General features: G+C 47.7%; 1 protein-coding gene across 1 annotated transcript in view; it reads right to left on the bottom strand.

Moving 5' to 3' along the window:
• Positions 1–1,118: 1,118 nt before the first annotated feature.
• PTPA (protein phosphatase 2 phosphatase activator) overlaps positions 1,119–25,914 on the bottom strand; it is a 41,205-nt gene continuing 16,409 nt past the window's right edge. Inside the window, exons 6-10 of the mRNA XM_077835867.1 lie at positions 25,154–25,253; positions 23,058–23,182; positions 20,667–20,767; positions 13,277–13,384; positions 1,119–4,256 (exon numbers count right to left, since the gene is read on the bottom strand). Of these exons, the coding sequence (XP_077691993.1) occupies positions 4,182–4,256; positions 13,277–13,384; positions 20,667–20,767; positions 23,058–23,182; positions 25,154–25,253 (509 nt within the window). The 3' untranslated portion in view covers positions 1,119–4,181. The remainder of the gene's footprint in view (positions 4,257–13,276; positions 13,385–20,666; positions 20,768–23,057; positions 23,183–25,153; positions 25,254–25,914) is intronic.

Below are 25,914 nucleotides of genomic sequence, written 5' to 3'. Positions count from 1 at the left end.
TAGCAAAACACTTAAGCATGTGCTTAAGTCCATCCTTATATAAGGACTTAAGCACATAAGTACATTGCTGAATCAGGGCCACCTACTGCAAACTCTTCAGGGCAGAGACCAGGTCTGCCTGTGTATTTCTACACGCTCTAACCCAAATGGGCCCTGACCCTGATTAGGGATTTTGAGTGCAACTGCAATAAACAACAGCTGGAAGCTTGTGGAAATGACTTTGTTCTGATTTTAGCAAGAGATTTATTAATATACTGTTTAAATGCAATTGATATAAACATTCCCCAATCCTTAATAAATGGATGTGTAAGAGATTCTGACTGTCTAATTTTTTTTTATTTTTTTGAAGAATTTTGGCTGTGGTGTGAGGGAAAGATGGTCGAAGCCCAGAGTACCTGTTCTTTTCAATAATGCAGCTGATTCTCCTAGGGAGATGTTTAAGGCGAATACAAGTACCTTTAAAGAAAACATGGAGGTATTCGTGACAGCTGACGCTCAGTTGCCCCATCCTTTCTCATGATACACTATCACCCTGAGCAGCATGAAAACCCAGGCCAGGCAGGCCATACAGAAGGGAAGGATATAACCTATTGATAGGAACACTAGAGTTTATTTAGAATTTCTGCAAGCTTCAGTTTATCTTGTTGAGAAGATCCAGCCACGGGTTTCAGGTTGGACCTAGACAAAACTGTTCTCCTGAACCATCCCATAAAGCCATGCTTTACAACCCCACAGCAGGCCAGCCTCACAGGGGAGATGTCTTCATTTCAGCTCTTACCCTGCCTCAGAATGAACCTGACCATTGAAACGTCTCAGCCTACGAGAGTTTTGGAATCCTCATGAGGTATTTGCCTGCAGGGGAATGGGCCTCCATGCCTTGCTGGTTGCGTATGTTCTGCAGTAAATTTACACAAAGATCCAATAATGATGCAAATAGAGAAGGACTGATTAGTGAACTGGATGAGGCAAGTGTATCCTTAAACACAAGGGCTGTTCATTTTTGGTGTGAGAGATCAATGAAAGCACCCAAGAAGAGCCAGAGCTGAAGCCATTAGCTTTGGAAGCAGAGCCACCAAATGGCTAACCCCATTCCAACACAGTTGAACACAATCACCAGGTGCAAAACACATAGATTTTTAATTAAAACCACAATATCGGAGAACATGGGGAGGTGGGATGCTCAGGTATTGTTTTTGCAGACCGGGGGGAAGCCAGGTGATGTTTCAGGTCATGTGATGCATGCACGTGGAACCATTCAGGGAAAGGGACAAAACCCAAACAGGCCCTTGGTTGAGATCTGACAGGACTCACAGTAATGACCAAGGAATGGAAGCAGCCTATTGCCAGATTATTGAGGGCAAGTTAAAGGTGGACCAATAGGATTCACACAAACACTAGCTGCTTAAGATTCCAAATCCTTAACAGAATGAGGGTGCAGACTTAGATGGTCCATAAATAAATAACTCCATATTATCTCCTCCTTATGTTCCCCATTCAGACTTATATGCTGGCCCCAGTAAAGGTTGGTGGCATCACTAAAACCTAATGCAATGTAAGGAATGTACCTTTTGGTATTCTATTTTGCACTCTTATTGCATCTTTCACTAAGGATCGGAGAGAGCTTTGCAGACATTAAGGTCTCGACTTTCATTTAGTTTGAACTCCCATTGAAATTAAAGGGAATGTGGTGTCCAAATCTCCTAGGCAACTTTGAGAATCTCACCTTAATTCATGCCTAGTCTGCCCGGAAGCTATTATTAGACCTGTTTTACTGCATGGTAGGACTTGCCAAAGGTCATGCAATGAGGCAGTAAGGGCAAGATGAGAACCAGGTCTCCTCGGTCTAGAACACTGTGCTCTGGTCCCTGAACTGCATCCTTTTAACTACAGCACCAGAACATAGAATGCTCAGGGGTCCTGGCAGGTTAAAGTCTTCCTAATTCACTTTCCCAGTGGATTTATTTGTAATTTAACTCTACATAGACATCCTGTTAATGATTTGGTAGTAAAACAGGGATGGATTTTGGGTCTTTTTTCACATTTTATTTAAAATGTAAGTTGACAAAGCCGCTACATAAAAAAACCCCACAGCAGATTCAGTTTATCTGCAATTGTCCCACACTGCACTAGCTCAGGCCCAAAGCAATAGGATAGAGGGGACGGCTGCAGCTTGGCAAGGGTTTGCCTTTTTAGCCCAAGAAACAGATATTGCATCTTAATTTAAATGCATTTCTCATCCCTTCTTTCCCCAGCAGCAGGGCACAAGCTTTGGAGAAGGAAGAGGCTCATTCCAGGGGATGCAGCCAAAGAGAAAATTGTGAAAAATAATTAAATATATCTTGAGCAAAATAAACTTTTTCCAATAATTTAATAGCAATCAAGGGGCTCAGATGGAAAAGGTGAGGCTGGCCACAGATGACAGCAGCGGGAGAAAAATTGGCATTGCATTCGCTAAGGAAGCCAAGCAAAAAAGCGTGTAGCAGGGCTAGCAAGGTCACAGGTGGTACTAACCCCTGCCACACTCCAAACCAATGTTTAATAATACCGCGGGAGGAAACTTGCCCTCTCAAGCTAAGAACTTAAAAAGAATCTTTGTCAGAAACCAAGGGAACATGTAAGATTTCACCTCAAATCCATCCCATCCGTTTTCTGCCATTCCTTTTCTAGCACGCTAATTACCAAAGGCATGTCTAAGCCCCTCATTTAATCAGAGGTGCCCCTAAGTCTAAACCACTGGAAGTGAGAGTCTAGAACCACTGTATGAATTAAGCATGCTGAGTAAGCCTTCTAAACAACGTGCACATCTTGGCATGTCTGGTGCTTTAATGGGGTTTTGGTAAAAATAATTGTACAGTTTGCCCCAGTGGGGTGGCAGCTCTTGCAGGGAATGAGAGAGGTGAAAAACTTTTTTTAAGAATGCAAAAGGCTGCCCCAGGACATTGACACACATTTTGTTTCCAGCAGTTAAATAATAGATTTAAAGCCAATATACCTGCCCTATGCTCCATTCCCTACAGTAATGTCTACAGTGTGTAGGGATGTGCTACTTAATGGGAAAAATCCCTTTATTATAGGGCTGTCACAACAACTTATAATCAAGCAAAAGCAGCCATGATAAATTACAGTGAGGACATTAAGGCTGCCCCCATTCTAGTGGCTGCTAAGCACTGCACAGGAAAAGGTGAGTGTAGAGAAGGGGGCCGTCCCAGCCTGCTAAAACAGTGGCTTTGCAGAACCATTCCCACATAAATGCAACCGGCTGGTGTCCAAAGACTTCCCCGGAGCCCAGCTCCAGCTCCAAAGCCAGCTCAGCATTCTAGGACCTAGGCTTGCAGGGGTGGGGCTCCCAGCTGGAGAGGACAAGGTGGTGTGAAAGGAAGTCTCAAGGAAGTTCGCCAGGGATAGGGGTTGGAAGAGGAAAAAGACAAACATTTTCTTACCTGGGCTAGGGGAGAGATGGCACCCTGACTTCATGTGACCCACAGGGATTTCCTACCACTTCCTCTACCCCTTTAAAAACACCCCCTAGCAAGCAAAGGCAGCAGCATAGACACTGGGGCCTCCTGACACCCAGGCATGTTCACACCCCAGGACTTCTTTTTCAGGTTTTCTTCACATCCACAATAGCAAGAGCTGGCTTTTTTTTTTTTTTTAAATGGAATCGAAGGCCTGGTCTACACACCTTGGGTTCCTCAAACAAGACAGCAAAAGATTTCAGTGAAACTCAGAGTGAAACTGTAACTGCCCAACCCCCACTACATACCTTCCGCCCCTTCCCAACCCCGTTCCTCCAGGGGATCAAAGCCGAGATCTTCTTGTAAAGCCATACTAGAAGTATCCCTGACCAAAACTCCTTTCAAGCCACCCTCACGCCCAGCTCAGTAGGAGGCAGCCTGTCGAGCCACGCACAGTGTAAGGCTGAATGCACAGGAGGCTAGAAGCACAGCGCTGGTTCTGTCACTGTCTAGTCAGTGTGGGGAGCACTTGCATGAGCAGCTGCTCTTGGTCACTTCTTCCCTGCAAGGTCGCTAAGTGCTTTGTAACTTTCTCTAGTTGTAAATACAAAGGGATGAATGGGCTGTGGGGCTAGAGAGGTGAGGAGGAGGAGGAAGGAAGGAAGGAAGGAGGAGAAAGAGTGCCGCACTGTTGTCTCCACTGCATCGACTCCTCCCATGGCCTCTTTAAGACGTGACAGGCTGGATAGGAAGCAGGCTGCCAAACTTAAAGTGCTGTATCACAGGAAACTTCTCCAGGCACTGCGGGAACAGAGAAGGAGAGGTGTAAAACCAGCATGCTGCAGGCAGGGGATCACTCCTACCAGAAGCAGAGAAAACCAGAGCACATTTCCACCTTAACAAACCACCCAGAATTAACCCAATTCCAGGCTGAGACTGAGACTCTGGAACCCATGTGGGCAACAAAAAGACAGGGCAGCTCAGTTCTAAAATCCAGAGGGGCTGCCAAGGAAGAGCTACCTTGATGACTCTCGCCCTCAGCTCATTCCAGAGACACCACGGGCTTGATTCTGCGTGCCCATAATACCCCTTGTCTTCAGCTGGACTTCAAGAGCTTAGAACTTCGGACATTCAGGCCCTGAGTGTCAGTGGAAGCAGAGGAGGGCGATTTACCTCAGTAGCCATGTCTCTATCAATACCTTTAAGTTCACCACCTTGCCACAACAAAGATCCAGGGGAAAACAACACACGGGGAGTTACAGAAATCTATGTGGGGAAGAGATTTGCCACCTCAGCTCTGGGATTGGCAGTTCTGGCCTCTTGGATTCAAATGCTTTGCAACAATGAGTTTCCCACATTGATTATACATTGTCCAAAACCATATTTCCTTTTTTTTTGCTTTTAGATCCGTTGCCTTTCAGCTGCACCCTTATTTTGAGACACAGAAGTGTCGACTGACCTTCTCCATCCAATTCATTATTTTATACACCTCTTTTGTGTTCTCTTATCAGTCCCCTAACCACCAAGTCTTTTCACTCTGTTCTCCCAGAGTGGGTTCTCCATGTCCCTAATCATTTTAGGCACCTCATCTTTGGGCCCTCTAGATAAGGTTTCAGTTGCACTGGGTACCATTTGGAATTGTATTTTGTAGCATATGACCTTTTCTGTCAACGCTGATGTAACTCAGGCCACTTGCTAATGGGATGGCCATGGGAAGGAGATGCTGCTCCTCTGAGACCCAGCTGTACAGTAGCAACTTCCCCAATGAACATGCAGGGACAGCACGTAAAGGAGTGTGCTTGCTCCCTCCTGCTATTCCTGAAAGAGAAGGAGCAGCAGAGGAGAGCTCCCACAAAGCCAACACACGCATCTGTCAGGGTCCCATGTTTGCAGTTGCACAAGCAGGGATGGCAGCTCCAACACAGAGCATACAAGCAACCTGAGCACCTCACAAGAGGCATTTCCCAAGGGAACAGGCTGCGGTCAGGCCAAACCCAAGGGAAGGCAGGAGGAGAGAAAGAGTCCAAGGAATGAAAGACGACCACCTAGAAGGGAAAAGGGTGTGCAAAGCAACTAGCTGTGAGGTAGGGGTCTCCAACCAGGCAACACACCTCAGGCCACACAACTGCTTCCTGCAACCTTGGGAATGAGACAGATGCGCAGCCACAATGGGAGCTGAGGAATGTGACCTGCTTCCACACAACTGAAGAGAACAGAAGAAAAGCCAGCGGGTTTAATCCAAAGCAGGGTGCATGGCCTAGAGTGGGAACAGGTGAAGCTGTGCACTATAAAAAAAAAGGATTCATTTTGGATACTTCTCCATGGGCAAGGCCAAGTGTCAGGAGGAACGAGCTGGATCAAAGGAAAGGATCTTTGACCTGGCGCCTTTGTAGCAGTCTCTCAGCACCTGGCCTTTCCTATGGAGGGGTATGAAGTTGATCCTCGTCATAGCCCAGAGGGGCATGCAAGATTCACATTTGCATGTGCATCCGTCTCTGCAGTGCCTGGCAACAACAGCTGCAGAAAGAGCAGTCGCACTCTGAACTGGGACAGAGAGCAGAGCTGGAGGGCGTTCTCCTTTGCTAGGCCACATGCAGTTGATCGGGTGCCAACAGAACTGGGCAGCACCGTTTAGATTCTAAAATGGCCGCTCCCTGCAGAGAGGGAGTAGAATAAATGGAAAGGATGTTCAAGAAGGACAAAGAGGGGTATCCATTCCTGCACAGGGAACACAGGCTTGGGAAGGGCTCACTCCGTCATGGCCCAGGGGAATGTGTGCACCATCACATCCTGGGGAGTTCTACAGTTTACAGGGCAGTAGATGAAGTGAGTGATGTAGCAGGGCTACACCCAGCTCCCTCTGCCCCAGCAAATAGGTCCCTCAACTGCCTCACACCAACACCCACTCTCAACAAGCGAGGACAATGCTCATGGGGCGAACGTGAACCAGACTGCATGCCAGGCGCTCTCCCAATGCAGCAGGGGTGGCAGCAGACACCCACAGCACTCCACACCACAGACGGACCGGGAAGCAGCAGCAGAGAGGAGTGCCCTCAGACAGAGAGAGAAGGAGCAATCCGCCTGCAGCACTGGGACTGAACACTTCACTCTGCAGTGGCAGCTGCTGCTGGTGCTATTTTTAGTTGGGCTCTTGTCTTCACAGCAGGGCCTGGGGACCCTGTCTATGTGGGTTAGGCTGGTCATTCTAGGATGTTCTCCAGCCTGGTTACCCAGTGGAAGCCATTTGCACTGGCATACAGACAGGGCATGGAAACAACCAATACACCACGTCAACACCTCCCCGAAGCTACGAACTTGCTTTCCAAAATGTTAGGGCTTGTCCGTGTCAGTGAAGATACTACCTCCACTAAAGGGAGGAGTTCTCCCCTTGGCAAGGTAACTCCACCTCCCCAAAAGGCAATAGCTCAATTGATGGGAGAATTCTCCCATCGACTAGCCCTGTCTACACAAGGGGTTGGCTCTGCTTAACTGCATCGCTCAGGGAAGTGGTCTTTTCACATCTCTGAGCTATGTAGTTATATAGACCTAATCTCATGTAGACCAGGCCGTAGATGCCATAAAGAAAGAAAAAAAAGAAGAAGCCAGCTCTCACTATTAAGGCTGCAAAGAAAACCTGAAAAAAAAGAAAGAGTGAACAGAGTAAGGCCTGGTCTACACTGTTGCCTTAAATACGTCATGCACAGGTGGGAAAAATCCACACTCCTGAGCAGCGTAGTTAAGCTGACCTAACTCTGAGCATACAGGGCTAGTCAATAGTAGAATTCTTCTAGTTGCTGCCTCTCGGGGAGGTGGATTACCTATCCCAATGGAAGACGCCCTCCTGTCAGCATAGGTAGCATCTTCACTGAAACGCTACAGCGGAGAAGATGCAGCGTTTAGGTGTAGAACTCCCCAGTCTGCATACAGGGAGCTCAGAGCAAATTCCTAGTTTGGGTTCCCCCACCCCCAACAGGAGATCCTCTGTCCACCAGGAGTTCAACGGAAAAGATTTATGCCATGGCACTAGTCGTTCTCTGGTTAGTTAGAAGAGGGAGCTTTACTCTTGCCTCTCAGCACCAGTAGGCATTCGTCTCCTGAAGTCTTGTTCAATGGAGAACTGAGTGTGGGAAACTGGACAGAGGCAGGAGGGTATTTTTACACATTAAAAAAATACAGTCTCACAGACCCTTTAGTGTGGGCTCTGACTAACTTTAAAGGAGGAAGCCATGAAGATCTGAGCACTAGTTGCACGGGGCTTAGACCTCGTTGCATTGGATGGGTATTCCACTTGGACTCTAAGTAAAGGTGCACCGAACTCAATCATTGCATGGAAGGCCCTGAGGCCACGCTGAACGTTTGTCCTAAATGTTCGACAAGCAGCAGTCACACCGGCTGACTGCAATACCCGAGACACAATCTTTAGCTCAGGTGAGGCTGAGCAGATGCAGTTGGACGTTGTTCCTTTCTAGCATGGATGGGAAGTCATGAGTTCTGCAGCCTGTCTTACCTCCCTTGCACTCTGCAGTGCCTTGTGTTTGGAAGTTTCCCAGAAGAGCCAATTCCCAGCAATGAAGCTAAGCACTATGGAATAGGTCCTTCAGGAATCCCAGAACGGACTGGTGACAGCAGACACGTTATGTGAACGCTCCACACAGCGCTGGCAGAAGCAACGCTCCTGTGACGATGTGCTGAACCATTAGGATAAGCAAGAGAATCAGCCACTCTGTGCACTCACTGTCCCAGCCATGGTTCCCTGGCACATCACAGGCACAGCCATCTCAGGCCTTGTCTATGCTGGAGGACTGGGACGATGAGTCAGGAATGCTGCTCACCACATTGCAGCAGAACCAGAACAATTCCATCATGTGAGAATGTAAATCCAGACTCCTTTCCCAGAGGTTCATCTGGATCGTCTGAAACTTCCTCAGAGAGCCCCAGTTCTCCCTGCCCTTCTGCCTAGGGGGCAAACACTTCTGCTGCAGTCACTTCTTTTAAAGCGGTCTTGATTTTGTATTTGAGAGAGAGAGAGAGGCAGGAGTCAGTACCTGCGAGGGGCCTGGCACTGTACCAGCACACTCTTCCGTGGGCGGGCGGGCCCTCGTCTCCACTAACTGAGCTAAAGGACCCATTGCTGGCAAGCCAGAAACCAGCAAGCATTTGCCTGGCTCCTTGGGGAAAGGAACCGGTATGTCCAGGAGGACAGCCCACCCTCCCCCAGTGCGGAGCACAGATGGAGTTTACAGCCAGAGGCAGGAAGCTGCCATGGTGCTGTCGTCATCAGGGAAGCAGTGGGATTTCTGAGAAGGCCCCCAGGCCTGTGGAATTCCAGCAGGGGCCAGAGGTCAGGCTGCTTCCAGCAGAAACTAACTTCTTCACAATGCGCAGAAGCCAAAACAAGTTGGAAAGGTTCTGAGACCAGGGGTGGGATGCAGGAGGGCTGAATACCTGCTGGGGAAATAGTAACCATGGAAGAAGCCCCTGCAAATGCTGAGAGGAGCCTTCAGGGAAGCAGAGCTGGAAAGCAGTGAGAACATGTAGGCGAAGCTGACCCAGAGGAAGGAGAGAGCAAACTGAAGCAATAAAACCCTGGTGGGTGGAGCTGAGGTGGCTTCCAGCATCCTCACGGACCCCAGAGGTTCTACAGGAGATGTGCCGCTGTAGAACTTGGCTGGTTTGGGTTCCTGCTGAACAGATTCCACCACTAAAGCAAAGCATGGGTATTTAGTCACTACATGCGACTTCTGGCCCAGCACCCTGGGCCTCGACACGTGCAGGGTAAACTGAGGAGCTCCACAAGAGGCAGAGACGACTCCTCCAGCCATCCTGCTGGAAAGTGAGGCCAGGGGTTCAGCAGAGATATCTCTCTTCCTCCAGCACCAGCAGATGCAGGATTAGTGTTTCTCCTGCAGCCTTTGCAGATGGGATTGGGACTAGACTTGTCCTGATGGAAAGTATTCCCCATCTGACTGCAGCTGAGAGGGAAAGGGCAGGAAATTCAGAGTAGGCTCAGGAGAGCACACCACAGCTGCTCCTTGAGCCATGCTCCATTCTCGGTCCTTTGATGGAAAAGAGGCTAAGAAAAGTCCCTCTCGCTTCCAGCCAAAAACTTCATCCATTAAAAAACAAAAACCAAAAGGCAGAAGATACTTTGTTTGCAACCCACTGCCCATCCACAGGTCTTGTACCCAGAATCCTTGGATCCAGAGAACAGATCCCACTCACAAGGGAATCATTCCTATTTTAGGTTTGCTACATTCAAGAGTCAGACAGAGAGGTGCAAAGATGAGACAGAAGCAACCAATTTGCCTTCTAAATGATCTGGACCTTAGATCTTATTCTTGACAGTTGCCCCATATTGTTATGTGGCATCAAATAGTTTTGAGTGGATGGATTTCCATCTTCTCCGGTAAAGAATGACCCTTTTCCCTTCCTTCTTGCTGGCTCCACTTGCCTGATAGGATGACGTGGCAGCACTTCAGTGTCTGGATGACATTGGATGCTTCTCACCATCAATCACAGCAGATATATACCTGAGAAGCTGTTTAATAGCTGGAACATTGCTGGCTTGGTGCCTCCATACTGAAGATTAAGTTAATGTAATCTAATCAACAGCAAGAAGCCATGGGGGAAGAAAAAGTCAGGGGCCTTGCTCAGATCATAGCGAGCCTGAGAGTGCACGCATGCACAAGTGAGAGAGAACATGAATGCAAATCCCCCCCAGCTCTGTCAACAGCAGCTGCCTGCCTGGGGGATGAACGAAGATTCAAGCCAGCAATTAGGAGCTCCATTTACCAAAGTATTGTCTGCTACCATTGGCAGTGTGGAGAGGGAGAGAGAAAGGTAGGGATGGCAGAAGAAGGATTGGCAAATGCAGTGCTGCTGGGAAAGGGAAATATGAACTTGCTTCAGGGACCAGTAGCTAAGGGCCAAGATTTTCAAGAGTGATTTTAGGTGCCCAACTTGAGACATCTTGAGGGGGCTTGATTTTCAAAGGGTGGAGGCTGACTGCTATCTCAAGGTGTCTCAAGTTGGACACCGAAACTAAAAAATTACTCATCACTTTTGGAAGTTCTTGGCTAAAATTTGCTCAGCCATACTAAAAAAAAACCTCACTAAAAATTAAAAAACCGAAACACCCCACACCATTATGGCCAAAAGCATCATCTGCTATGCTCCTGTCTGATCTCACAAACTGAGCAGGAACTGCTGGGATCAGTAGTTGAATGGGAGATGTCCAAAAGTAGCCAGCAGGAAACGGTGCTGGTGAGTCTGTATTTACACCAAGCTAAGGGCCCATCATGGCATTAGGAGGGCCCAGGCTTCTGGAGAAGATGAGATCCTAGCTACTTGTGGTTACTGGAGAGCCAATGGCATTTTTTAAACTGAAGCATTAACCCGATTGTCCTTGTCAAAACCCTATTATCCTGTCAAAATAAGTCCTGCAAATTTCAACTGTACTCTGCATTTTTCACTTCCTGTCCTAATCATGATTTCGCACACAGTTTAAAAGCTTTTTCTCCCCAGAGGTGGATGCATCTCTCTAGGCATTTCAAGAATACCCACTAGTATGGTATCCAGGTGCCTGTGTGTAGTTTGCATTTCAGTCAGTAACGGAAGGAAGGAAGGAAAGCGCTACACAGAGGTAAGATTTAGTATTATGAACGTTGGTGTCTTGGTCACAGCCCCCAAAGGATGTCAGGGATGGGGATGCATTTAGCACACACCACTTGAAATGACCAGACACCATGACCACTTCCCAGTCTCAAAAAGTGCTTCACAAACGCAGACAGATCCTTGGCAGTCCTGCAAACCAAGAGGAGTCTGTGTCAGAGGCAGGATTGGATGCACTCAGAGCACTAGCCTGGAGCAGTAGTACTGGAACAGCAGTATAGGAAAATGGCGCAAAGGCAGGGTAAGGGGTAAGCAGCCAGCAGGTCACTCTCACACCTTGGTAGGATGGAGAACCCCGGGGTGCTTTAATAGTCCTCTTGGAGCCAAATCCTCTGCCATGGTAACCACAGGCTAGAATGGGTCACCCCAGAGAATCTGGCCTCAGGTTTCTTACAGGGCAGAGGCCCCAGCCCAGGGAGCAGTGCTGGCACTTGCTGTAGCTCTGGTTTAGACACAGGAGGCAGCACAAAGCTGCTGAGCTGAAGGAGACAGAGAAGCAGGGGAGCGGTGGGGGGGCATTACCCCACTGCCTGGCGATCCCAGCTCTTCAGAGGAAAGCTGAGCTGCAGCCGGAAGGAGCCAGCACGGTCCCTGGGAGTGACGCCTCACAGATTAGAGAGGTATGTGGGCTGGAACCTAAACACAGGATGTGAAGCTCAGAGGAAGGGAAGGGGGAGGGGAAAAGGGAAGGGAGAGAGTGGAGGAGGAGAGGCATAGTTAACCCTTTCATGCACTCGCACTGAGTGGTGCTGCTTAGTCAAGACTCTACCGTATCTCCTGGTGATAGGGGCATGGCCTGCCTTGGACCGGAGAGCACTGAGCAGGATATTAACCCCTTCAAAACCTACACCTGGGGAGCGATGGTGCCTCCAGTGCCAGGCAGTTACATTGTACAGAGTGCCACACAGGAAGGGACGGGCACCAGCTCATGGCATCCCAAGGTCTTCTAACCCTGCACAGGCCCATGACTAGAACCCTGTTGCTGAGCCATGCCAATGTGCTTCCCCAGCAGGAGAACAGTTCCTTCGGCCTACTGCTCCCCACCCCTTCCGTCCTTCCCCTGGAGGCCCAATATAGGTGGAAGTTCCTGTCCAGCTTCCTTAAGTGCCGCAGGAGGTGTATATGTGGGAGCTGCCCAATCCCCTAGCTCAAGGTTTACAGTGGAGCAACAGGACTGAGGCCTGGTCTACACTGGGGGGGGAATGGGGGGGAAATCGATCCAAGTTACGCAACTTAAGCTACGTGAATTATGTAGCTGAAGTCGACGTAACTTAGATCGACTTACCGCGGTGTCGACTCCTGCTGCTCCCCCGTCAACTCTGCCTGCGCCTCTCACCGAGCTGGAGTACAGGAGTCGAGGGGACAGCGCTCGGGGGTCGATTTACCGCATCTAGACTAGACGTGATAAATCAACCCCCGCCGGATCGATCGATCCAGTGGGTAGTGTAGACATACCCTGAGGGGAAGGCAGGCTGTGGCCTTGTCTACATACCAAAGCTGCACTGATTTAACTGATTTGGTTTCTGACTATGTGGGCAAGCTGCAATCAAGAGCAGACACTCAGATTGGTTCAGGAGTTTCCACACAGGGGGGCTGGCAACTGATCTAGTTCAGTTTGGGCAATTCCCGTGTATGGATCAGCAGTACATTTGCTTCAAGCAACAGCTCTTAACCTGGAGACCTATAATTAGCATGAGAGAAAAAGAGAGAGACCAAAGAGACGAAGGAAGGCAAACATCATCTAAAGATGTGTTAGCTTTGGTAAGAGTGTTAGCTTTGGGGGAAGCTCATAGGTACTCCAGGCCAGCCTCTCAGAAGAGATGTTATATGTATCAGTGTATGTATGGGAGGAGCTTGTCACAGGCTCTAGATCCAGACTCTCCCACCAGGGGGTACTATGGGGAACAGCGTAGGAGAGTGGTGCAGTATGCAAGCCTTAGCCTCTTGGAGCAAAAAGTCAGTGGATGATTACTGGCTCTGAAGGAGCTCTGAGGTGCCCTACACCCAGCTTGTAGGAGGTGCTGTGTAGGAAGTGATGCACTAGCAGAAGAACAGAAGAGCTAATCTGAAAGGTTGCTGTGATTTGCAAGGCAGGAGTTGCGTGCCGGATCCAGTGAGACCACACTCATCTCTCCCTCCCCTTCACTCACCTCTGCCTTGTACATGCGGATGAGACCCTGGTTCACTTTGGACCAGGAAGGTACAGCGCTGATGTTCCACAGCTGGTTGGAGTGCTCAGCGAAAGGGCCAGTCTTCATCTAAAACACAGAGGAAGAGAGCTAAGGGAGCCAAGCCAACAGGGAAGTTTGTGCACAAGCCCAGTGACTCACAGTCACGCTCACTTCAACAAACATTCCTGCTGGGCTGTGTGACCCAAGCACCGTCCATGTCACTGCGCCCGCACCTCCTTCCTTCCACATGCCCTCCTGCAGCAGGGAGGGGGGTATCCTAGGCCCCACACCCTAAAAGCACTAAGCATTTTCTGCCCCACATTCTATTCTAATCACATTTTTCTCTTCTCCTTGTATGAATTCATTAAAGAGCAAACACAGTCCAGCTCAGCGCTGCTCCCATTCTACCCAGAAACCTCCCCATGCAACACGGCTGCCGGGCTTTCCAAGAAAATGACTCATTCTCCATTCAGAACAACAACCAGCAGCAGCCACCACCACCGCCGCCAACCATGAATACAGAGGGCAACGCAGGTTGGCAGCAGCTCTTGCGCTTGGATCCAAACACTGCACCTGCCATGAGCAGAGATGGGCTACAAGGGGGTCTAGTGGTTCTTTAAAGTTCCTGCATTTCATATTGCTGGTGAAGCTGCAAGGCTCCACCTTACAGTAGATGCAGCAAACGGGCAATGGATTTAATTAATTTTTTTAACTATAGTGTTTAATCATTGATGCTAGCTTCTTTCCAGAGATAGATTTTGGGGGGCGGAGGGAGCTAAACTCAGGGACAGCTGCCTCTAGATTATCCCACTGTTTGCCACTCTCCACCAAATAAACAGACCCTCAGGGAGAAAAAAATAATGCAGCCAATCTGACTGAGTGAAATTCTCATGACTTCATAAACCACAAGGCCAAAGCTCAGCCTAAAAAGGATCATGGGGAAATAAGAGTCTTTTTGACTATCTTGAGCACCCTGAGTCTTTAATAACTAGTCCCCCCTCCCCCCCACACACAGCAAGCGGGGAAAAGTGTTTATGCTTTTGAAGCTGCCTGCTGTAAAAAAGCTGATCAATCCATTTGAGAGAAACTGCTGTCCTTCTGCAGATGCAAAGTGGCAGCAATTTACAAGGAAGAAGAAGAAGAAGAAAAAAAATCACTCAGAGGACAACATTTAGACTCCATTGACCTCAGAGCTGAAGCATTGTGGGTAACGGTTCTGTAGTTCTGTCTGCTCTGAACAGCTGCGATGAGAACGCAGATGAATTTCTGCTTCCTCTTTGCAGTTCTTCTGAGCTGGGGAATGACTGATGAGCCACTAAACCGTGCCTGCTCCCCTTCATTTTGCGTGTGTGTGTGCACATGTTTTCCTTGCAGATACAAGATGAAACACACACAAAATTAAAGGGAGCTAGTGTGTTATTAAGCACAAAGATTTGGCATCTCATCATGACTAGTGGGTGACTGAAAAAAACTGTGCATGTCAGGGGGTTATACTGACGAGGTTTGGCACAGTCCAGCTGACATGCCCCAAGTCTCATGTGCCTGGGATGCACTGCAAGGCAGTTTTTAAAAGCATCTCTCCCTTCATGGAAGATTCTGCGGCATGCATTGCAGCGACAAGCCTCATTCCATTCTCCAGTCCCTCCTTCGTTCAGATTGGCACAGTCCTGATCAACCCTTTTGGCTTTGCTCCTGGCCTGAAAGAGTTAAGGCAGATGGGAAGCTCTGAAAAAGCCGCTTAGGATGGCCAGACCCGTTCAAGCCATACAGGATTTGGGCGCCTGGAGCACCTGACGCATCTGTGACCGCGGCCTTCCTAACCCGTGTCCGCTCCAGCAGAAGACTTGGCTATTGTTTCAAACTGGGGAGGGAGGGCAGAGAGGGAGAAAAAAAAATTAGCTCATTTTAGCCACAAAGGGAGAAGAGAGAGAAAACAAGCGAGCTGGAGAGAGCGAGAGAGACAGCAAGAGCGCTGCAGTCCCGCAGTGACCCCAGGGGAATGTAGTGAGTCAGAGCAGCCATATTGAGCAGGAAATTACTCACAGACGCTGCGTTCCTGCCTCTCTGTTCCCAAGAGAATCAGCCTTTTGTAAATGGTTCCTCTGTCAGTAACTGGAGGGGGAGGGGGGGGGACGGCTCTGTGCAGTGCCTTCCTGTCAGTTCCTTCCCTTCCAGCTGAAACCTGAGCCCTCCCTTCCCAAACCTCCAAATTTAGAAGCCAGATTGAAACTGAAATTCTTCATTGCCTGCCCTTGGCTCTTAAAGGAACACAGCCCTGTTTTGTTCAGGCTTCAGCCCTCTGCACAGTTCAGCACACACACAATGCTTGGGCTTTTCCCCTATATGTACCGCAGCCCCACAGATTATACTGGAAATCTAACAAGGGACCAGCTTTATCTTTGTCTCTTGCAGAGGGCTCTGCATACTGTAGGCACCAGATAACTAACAGCACTGGAGAGGCAAGGTGGGTGAGGTAATCTCTTTTATTAGACCAACTTCTGTTGGTGAGAGAGAAGCTTTCGAGCCACACACAGCTCTTCTTCAGGTCTGTGTGGCTCAAAAGCTTGTCTCTCTCAACAACAGAAGTTGGTCCAATAAATAGATTGCCTCACCCCCTCTTGCCTCTAATATCCTGGGACTGACAACTCCAACTACACTGCATACACCACCATTCAAAGCACCCAGAGATATCACAGCTCACCAGCGATCGGGGCCGGGGGGGGGGGGCGCGGCGGAGGGGATTATGCAACGGAAGATTATTTCTTCTGAAGGGTTTTTTGGTTGAGGAGGGGTGGGGGTGATGTTCTTATACTTGCTTTTTGCCACTCTCTTGTTAAGCACTGCTGTTTGAACATGGAAGTTAGAACCAGAGAATGAGCCAGTCCTACGGGCCTGACTCAGTAGTAGTGATACAACGTTGCAGTGGCACATTTCACACATTGTTACATACATGAATAAAGCCTCACATTTCCCCACCCAGCACATCAGGGTTAATTCCATTTTACAGACAGGAAAACTGAGGCAGAGATTTGTTCAGTTCATACTCTTTACATTGCAGCAGCACTTAGAGTTCCCTTGTCCTAGGCACTGTAGGAACACATACAAAGAAACAGACCCTGCGCAAAAGATCTTGCAATCATTTTAAATTACTTGCCCTCTGCCACAGAGCTGGGGGTGGGGGTGGGGAGGGGGAAATCGACGGTTCCTGACTCTCAGTCCCCTGCTCTAACCCCTATACAACACTCTACTTCCCCTTACACACAGGGAACTCCTATTTAGGGACCAAAGCCATTTAGGAGCTATCTTTAAAAGTCACCCTATAATTAGTAAATTTATGTAACATTTGCTGGAATACTCATATAGATTACAGAGAACACTAAAGAAGAGTTTTAGTGGATTCAAATCAGACATTGTGTGACTATTACTTTAACAATTTGAGGTTTAATACACATATAAAAATAATGTAATCCAGTATCTATATTACTGAAACATCACATAAAGGCAAAGGAATGGAGAACTCGGAGAAAATACTGTACTTTTTTTTTTTTTTTTTTTAAAACACCACAGCAGTTGCTGTTTTTTGAACGGTTCAAAAGCAAGGAATGATCCAGTACCTATAAAATGCACTCAATCTAGGACTATAAGCGTGACATTTGCTTTGTGTGTATGTAATGTTATTAAGGGAAAGCAGGCTTTCAATCAAGGGGATTAGAAGAAAAAAAAGCATTAAAGTAAGTTTTAAAACCTTTTTTCCTGTTATTTTACCATGATATTTGTTGTTTGTTCAGCTTGTTGATTTAATGGACAGAAAGCTGGTATTAAAAGCTGTTATACCTCCACCTAGTGGCAGTAGCAACCTTTGTCCATGAAACTAAACAATTACATTTCAAAAGATAAATCTGTTTGAAACAATATTTATGAGAAAATATGGTTAAAAATATCCCATGTTTTATCATTCAGGTTGTCCTGACTGACTCTTTATCGGCTCACCCAACAGGAACCCAGAGCAGCTTTTCATGCCACTAGGTGGTGCTACAGCAGCTAAATATGGTAAATTTAAAAATCCAGATTCTACCAGCTCCCATTAAATTTGTGAGACAGAGAAATATTTATTTATTTAACAATAGCCATAAAGCTAATTCTTGCAAGGAAAAAAAAATAAAATGACTAAAGAGGTTTTAAAAATCCATTTCAACCGACCAAGCGTCATCTATATTTTGCTTATAGTTTTCTATACCTGTGCACAGAGATGCGTGTTTGTAATATACCCTCAATACAGGAACAAGTTACACATAACAGAATTAAAATAAATTTTATGTTGGACCAACTTCTGCTGGAGAAAGACAAACTTTCAAGGTTACACAGAGCTCCTGAAGTCCTGAAGAAGACCTCTGTATGAGCTCAAAAGCTTGTCTCTTTCACCAAAAGAAGCTGGTCCAATGAAAGATATTGCCTTACCCACATTGTCTCTCTAATATTCTAGGACCAACACAGCTACAACAACACTGTAAACAATAAACCTTACAGCATCTTGGCTTCAGCTTTCACTGAGCAGGAAGCACAAATGGATTCTCACCCCCCCACCCACACAATTTTTTTTTTCCTTTGGCATTATACATTAGCATGTTCTCAATGATATTTGGTTTCCACTAGGTTATTTTAAACTGAAAATCAAGGGTTAAATTCCAAGAGATACTAAGCACCAGCAGCATCTGCTGGGAGTTCCAAGGGCCCAGCACCTCTCGGGATTTGGTTCAAAGGGAGCTACATGCCACTTTTAAGAATGCACTATACTGTTGATTATAGTGGGGTGGGTGTCATATCATGTGAACCTGTCTGTTTGATCACTAATTTAGCAAGAGGAGATAGAGAAGAAGGGGGCACAGAGGCATAGAATAGCAAGAAAAGAGTGTCGTTGCATGCATAAAAATTGTGTCAGCCTCTATTTCTAGCAGGTTACCAGAAAAGTGATTGCTAACAGGAATAGAGTGCAGTCTTTGCTCTCCCCACTGAGACCTCATGGGAATGAGCACCATATACATGTCCAGCCTAGACTATTTGCAGTATTGTAGCCATGTTGATCCCAGGACATTAGAGAAACAAAGTAGTTGAGGTAATATCTTTTATTCGACCAACTTCTGTTGGTGGAACATACAAGCTTTCAAGCTTCACAGAGCTCTCCTGCAGGTCCTTGCTCCTGGGGGAATTTGGTGCCACTGCGCGTGCGCAGAAATCATGTCCCCTGCAGATTTCTTTGCTTCCCTGCAGAAAAATGACTTTCTGATAGGGAAGCAAAGGGAAGCTGCAAGAGCAGTCACGCACCACTCCATAGCTGCGCAGGTACATTGTTTCAGGCACCCAGAGCAGCCAGCGGACAGGCAAATCACTGCAGGGCTGCGGACACCCCACTAAGTGGCTCTTACCCTCAGCCAAGGATCAGTGGCTGGGCTGGAGGCAGGAGAGGACGGGACTTCCTCTTCCCTGCAAGGAGTGTCAGGCCAACCCCCCGAAACCTCCCCCAGCTGCAGAAAAGCTCAGCATCCTCCCCTGCTTCCTGCCCCCATCACCCCTCAGCTGAGGGGGGAAGGGTCACTGTACAGAGAGTTGCTCCCCCATCCGCCCAAACCCCATGCATCTGGACCTCCCATACTCAGACACCCCTGCCAAGCCTCTCCCCGTATGCCCCAACCCCCCCCCCAGCCCTCCATACCTGAACCCCACCCCACTGAACCTCAACCCCTATATCTGGAGCCCCCTGCACCCAGAACCCCTGCTTCCAGACCACCCCCAACTAAGCTCGCTGCACTCAAACCCCCACCCTGACAAGCCCCACCCCCCCTACACCACCCTGAGCCCCCTCATCCAGACCCCCATGCCATTGACCCCCAACTGGCTGAACCAAGACCCCCACCCCACCAAGCCCCACTCCCCCAGCACCAGATCCCCCTGCTGAGACCTCCGCACCTGGACCCCTCCACTGAGCCTCAACCACCTTCACCTGGAATCCCCTGCAGTGTCCCATTGCCCCTGCACCTGGAACCACCCCAACGAGCCTCTGTGCATCCAGATCCTCCCACACCTAGATCCCCCACTGAGCGGCCTGCACACAGATTGTCCCACACAGAATCCTCTCACCCCACATTGGGATCCTGTCTGGTTGAGCCTGCCTGCCCCACACCTGGAGCACCTGGCACAGAAGAGCAGGGCCCCAGGGTGTTTCTGGGGCAGGCCCAGGCCTTGTGCTGTGTCAGAGTCAGATGCAACCTCACGACTGAGTCTGTGTCCTGGGGTGGGGAGGACGCAGGGTGATCTTCCATCTTCGTGCAACCAGTGGCCTATGCTCTCCACTGCCATGCTGGAGCCTCTTCATTTATTTATTGACAAATAAAACTTAAAAAAATATTTTTAAATATTGTGCGCAGAATTTTAAATTTTTTGGCACAGAATGCCCTCAGGAGTAGCAGGTCTAACACTCTGGTTACCTTCCCCAGATCTGAAGAAGAGTTCTGTGACGCTCAAAAGCTGGTGACTTTCTACCACGAGAAGTTGATCCAATAAAAGCTACTACTTCACCTACCTTCTCTCAGCCTAGATTAGTCAGACAAGACGCTTACACCATGTGGCTGCAGACAGGAGGCAGTAAGCACCATAGTTTAGAAACAGCGCCCTCTAGTGAAGATACACTGATGTTACCATAGAGGGGCTTTCCCAAATCTTTTGCCAGCATTATTTCCCCCATCCCAAGATTCCATGATACACTTTAATGCGGATATGGTTCTGGACACATTATCAGCCAGGGACTCTCTCCTCACTAGCTCACAAGAATGGCCATTTAATAAGTATAAATAATAAGCAGAGAACCAATGGCCAGGCTGGGATTTGGAGCAACCCAGGCCCTGTGGTGGGTTAGGAGCACACACAGGTAACTCAGAGGCACTAGGGCCCTGTCAAGAGGCTTATTGCAGAGGGAGGTATAGCTTGGAGTACCAGTCACAAGGACCTGACTTAACAAGGACCACCACCTCAACCCTTCTAGCACACATGTTCTGCAATCACATACACCTTACCTTAACCAAAAAGGTGTCCAAGGCTATATATCTGCTTTATTTACCGCCCATGGCAAACCCCACTAAATCACCCAGATCCATCTCCCATGCAGCTTCATCACATTCACTCTCAACATCCCCGCCAAACTCATTCAAGAGGAGAGTGAGGGGCTTGTACAAAGGCTCAGCCAAATGTTCCACAAAAATGAACAAAAATACAAAAGGAGGAGGAGAAAGCCACAGCAGGTACCCAATAATCCAAACCCAAGAGAACCCAATACAGCTGAGAAGTCTCTCGATAGGGTAAGTATCCCCACCCTCACCTCTGTAATGAACAGGATGCACTCCAGGAACATGTAGTCCTTATGATTTTCATTCACTACCTTCTCATCAACAAAGTGCCGAGGTTCCAGGTTTGGGTGTTCTGAAAAAAAATTCAGATGTCTGTCCTTCAGATACCAACCAATGTCAAATCGCCTGGTCTCTTCCTGCTCCAGCCCCTCATTATAGACACAATCCACTTCAATACCTTCCGGTGAGTTAGAGACAGAAGTGTCATACTAGGTCACCTACCACAGGTGTCAGTGAAGGATTGGTTCCTACCAACCATACATTGCATAGGGCTTTATCCAGTGGAGGTTTAAATGTCTCCATAGATGGGACTTTCACACACTTCCCTTGGCAGCCCTTTCACAGGTTTCCTGATGTGTGACCTGTCTTCACTTCATCCTTTCATTGTGCCACCCTATGTCATCTATCTTCCCTCCTTGATGTTTGTACCATTAAAATACTGATTAGCTGAGGGCCATGGGCTCCTCAACCTCAAAGCTACATACATTTAGTCCTTTTAATCTTTCATCAACCTGTTAACCAGGTTGGTTGCTCTCCTCCAAGGCTCTTCTCTGTTTGTCTACATCTGTCTGGTAAACGAGCAAACATTGACTTCTAAAGTATTCCCTCAGATCTCTTTTTGGCTTTTGTATATGCCCATGCAGCCAGCCAGTTTTCCATCCATTCTGTGTGGTTACCAGCAAAGACAACATAAATTACGAGATTTCATGAGACACACATTACCAAAATTAAGTTATATTACAACTACTCCATTCCTTTCCCCCACTGATTTTGAAATTCAAAAATGTAACATTTGCTCCTTATAAACCTATGACTTCATTGGTCACAGCTTTTTATCCCCTAAATATTTACAGATACTCTCTTCTTAATGTTTGCTCCATTATTTTACTAGAGACTGAAGTGGATTTTAGTGGATGTTAATCAGGCTCAGATCATTCTTCCTCGCTAGAGGCCATATTTCTAACCCTAAACTCTAAGAAGGTGATGCACTAGGTTCACTGACTTTGGCTCTAGACCCAAGTCAATAGGATGAGTTGAGATGTCCTGGATCTTGAACCCAGGCCTGGGAGTCCCCAGACAGCTGCCATATCCTGGCCTCCACCCAGTGGCTACTGAAACCAGGTAGGCGGAGATAGTACTAGGGCTGTAACCCCAGCCAAGGCACCCACCTACAGGAGCTCTGATTGGAAGATGGCCCAGCTGCACCGATAGGTCCAACTATGCAATTTTAGCCAGGAGTAGGAACAAGAAGTTTGTCCAAGTAACAAGATGGTTTTCTGTTGTGCCTGCATTGGAGTCTGCTTGTATCTACCTCCTGCACTCAACCCTGTTCCTGTTCTGCTCCTGGCTCCTACCTTACCCCTGCCTTCACTCCTGTTCCCACCATGCTTCATCCTGGCCTCTCCTCCTGCCCTTATGCCTCACCGCCAATCCTCAGTGACCAATCCTGGTTCCGAACCCAGCCTCTAACTTCTGACCCTGACTCCAGCTTGACCCTTGGCTCTGGCATTTGGCATCTGACCTCGGCTCTGACCCTCAGCTTTGATTCCTGATTCCAATTCTGGCTTGACCCCAAGCTCTGGTAACTGGCAGTTGACTCTGCTGCTGACCCTCGCCTTCATTCCCCAAACTGTGTGCCTGCTCTGCCCACTAGACCTGGCCAGCTACCTCCTGGTCCATAACATTTGTGCAACGAACAATATGATGAGGGCTCCTATCAATGGTATCTCACAGCACAGCTCCAAAGCAGAATGCACTGTGGACCAACCAGTGCATTGTGTCAGATGCATGTTGCCTGTCATGATCAGACTAGAGTATGCATTATTATTTGTTCACAGTAGCACCTAGAGGTCCCTGCTGAAATCAGTGCCCCCTTGTGCTAAGTGTCATAAGCACACATTATGTCCTTGCCTCAAATAGTTTACCATCTAAACAGACAGAACAAAGGAAATGTGCCCATTTTACAGATAGGGAAATGAAGCCCAGAAATATTAAGTGACTTGCCCAAGGTGGCCCTGGGAGCCTATGGCAGAGCTGGAAATTAAACCCAAATCTGAGTCCCACTCAGGGCATACACTGTCCTTTTCAGCACCAAAATACACACAGGAGTCTCAATAAAAAACAGGTATACTTTAAGATGTTTCAGCATTTCCACTGTAACCCTCCTTTTTCACAGTCTGACCAACTGGCTTCTTTTGAAAGCAGAGAACAAGAATTCTTAACTTCAAGCAAACATTTAAAATCAGCTTTTTTTAAAGTCACACTTAGCTGCAAAAAAAAAAAATATCCCAAACCACTGCTGGTCTTCCCAGTGAAGGACAGAAGGAGAGAGAGAGACCAGAGTTTGGTAGGTTTGTTCGTACCTATCAGTTGGGAACTGCCCCATATGAAGGGCAGAAACTGGAAGTCGTCCAGGCCCCACACTCCCTGGCTACCAGCTGGTTCCATCCTGTAAGTTTTCTGGAGTTTCCGCATCACCTCCAGGTACCTAAGGTAAAGAAGAAAGGGAAGGGCTAATAGAAGACATCAGACGTAAAGCCTCAAGGCCTCTCCTCCCTGCTGAAACAATGGTGAGTTTCCAATCAGAAATCCCATCTACATATATAGGAGAGAACCAGATGCCCCAAGCTCGTTCTCTCTGGACCCAGCACAAGCACCTGATCCAGTCCAACAGCCTGCTGGCTGAGTGAACATCAAGAGTCCATGCTGGAGGAGAAACAAATAACAACAACCCATTTGTGAAAGGCAGAGGTTTGACACAGTCTGGTCCACAGCAGGGTTAAGTTTACAGCTAACAGATATCTGATATTGGTTTTCTTGTACCAAATTTTTACCTTTTGATTAACCAGAGGACAGGATACACTAGTATAAATAAACCTTCCCTACTCATGTTACCCAGAGAGCCCCTGGAGGAAGAGTTACCCAGGCCTATTTTGGTCATTCAACTATACATAAGAGGCTAAGCAGGGAAATCAAGGATCAGCACTTTGCCCAGAGGAGATAATGTAAGTGGGTGATGGTGACAGCATAAAAGGCAGCAGAGTCCCTGAATCTTTTGATGAAAATAGAGCTAGTACCTGTGGATGACAACTCTGACTCACTGTAGAACATATTCCATCATGCCCAACACTCTGCATCCTCTCTCTGTGCCCATTTGTGAGGAGACAAGAGGGAGTAAGCTTTTAAAGGTGCTCCTTACAGACCAGGATCAGAACCCTGGATCTATAACTTGCATACAGTGCCCTGCATAACGCTGCATACTTGACAGATGTTCTGCCACAAGACCATAGAGAAAATTGGGCCTGATGATAGATTTAATGGCAAACACAGCACTGAGGTTTTTACTGAATTCAATTTAAAAAAAAAAAAAGGGAGCAGCAGCTTTTGAACACCATCCCTGTGTATTTTACTTTGCTGCAAAATTTTTCTGTCTGTTGCCTGATAACGACACCTTCCCCATCTCTAGCCCCTTTCACCAAAGAATCGCAATGCGCTTTACAAATATCCCTGAGTTAAGCTGTACAACAGTCCCTGTGAGGGAGGATTGATCATCCCCACTTTACAGATGGGGAAAGTGAAGCACAGAGAGGAGAAGCAACTTGCCCAAGTTCATACAGTGAGTCAGTGGAACAGTTGGGATTAGAACGTAGGCGTCCCAATGGCCAGTTCTCTGCTCGCATCACTACAAACCCCACCTCCTGCATTGTGGTAGCTGTCAAGAGGAGCTATGGACGGCTGGCAGGTTCACAGACTGAAAGGTCAGAGGATACCATCAGACCATCTAACCTGATCTCCTGTGTAACACAAGCCACAGATTTTCATCCAGTTACCCCTATATTGAGCCTAATAACTTGTATTGACTACCGTGTATCTTCCAGAAAGCCGTCCAGTCTGGACCTGAAGCCATTAAGAGATGGAGAATCCACCACTGCCCTTGGTAGTTTCTTCCACTAGTTAATCTCCCCACTTGTTAAAAAAAATGATCCCTTATTTGTCATCTGAATGTGTCTGGCTTTACCTTGAGTCTTGTTATGCTTTTATCCAGCCTGTTAGCAACTGGTGTATTTTCTCCATGAAGGTATATATACACACAGCTCGGGAATCACTGTTTTAACCAAGTTTTCTGCTTCCTTAAACACAACAACGAAAGGTTCCCGAGTGTTAACCTAGATGTGCCTCAAGCCAAAAGGTGGGTATAAGGCTCCAGTGTGGGAAGGGACACAGTGATCAAATCACCTCCTGGTCTTGGATTTGGAGTGGGGACACAGACTACTGTACATCAGACAGCGTGACAACACAAAGGGTGTGGGGGCACACTATGACCAGATGATAGTGAGAATTAGGTGTGGTGGACTGGTGGTTGCAGGCCACATGCTTTATGACCAGTGAACCACAGACAGATCTGTGGGGAAAATGCCCTAGGAACAGCTCCACCTCACCTGTTCTTGCATTGCCTCACCTATTAAACACTTTGAAGACAATGGCCAGCTGGTCATCCACCCTAAGAACACCAATTTTGCACAGGCAACAGAGGAAGGCAGCGAATGCCGCTTCGTGACCTGGGATTGAAGAAGAGGAGACAGACAAAACATTGGCAATTCCCATCATAGATTAGCTCTCTGAAGGTGCTACAATGGCTCTTTAGAGGACACAGCAATCACATCCCCATGAGTGGCAGAGCCCCAGCCAACCAAGGCTCCTTCTTACTTGGATAAGATCACAAAAAAGAGACTCCTCCTCTTCTTAACACCCAACAATAATATTTCACACCTACATAGCACCCGCTATCCAAGGATCCCACAGTGCTTCACAGCCATTAACAAATTAAACACATACCCTCGTGAAGTAGCGAAGGATTAGTCCCATCTATAGATTGTGGAAACTGAGACACAGAAGAAAAGGAGTACTTGTGGCACCTGAGAGACTAACTCCTTTTCTTTTTGCGGATACAGACTAACACGGCTGCTACTCTGAAACCTGAGACACAGAAGAGTTATGTGATTTGACCAAGACCACACAGTGAATCAGTGGCAGAATTCAGAAGCCCTGAATCTAGTCCAGGAATTGAATCACTAGACAACACTTCTCCTGCACCCACACATGAACACCCTCCCTGCTCAGACTTAGGGAATTAAGATGTCCATTTCATCTCTGTGGTTCTCCCACAATGGCCCATTGGCTCAGTGGAGCCATCTTACTGCAGAATGAAATATTTTGAGA

This window comes from Eretmochelys imbricata, chromosome 16 (genome assembly GCF_965152235.1).
Source record: "Eretmochelys imbricata isolate rEreImb1 chromosome 16, rEreImb1.hap1, whole genome shotgun sequence".
Lineage (NCBI taxonomy): Eukaryota > Metazoa > Chordata > Testudines > Cheloniidae > Eretmochelys > Eretmochelys imbricata.
This window is presented reverse-complemented; position numbering and strand designations above follow the sequence as displayed.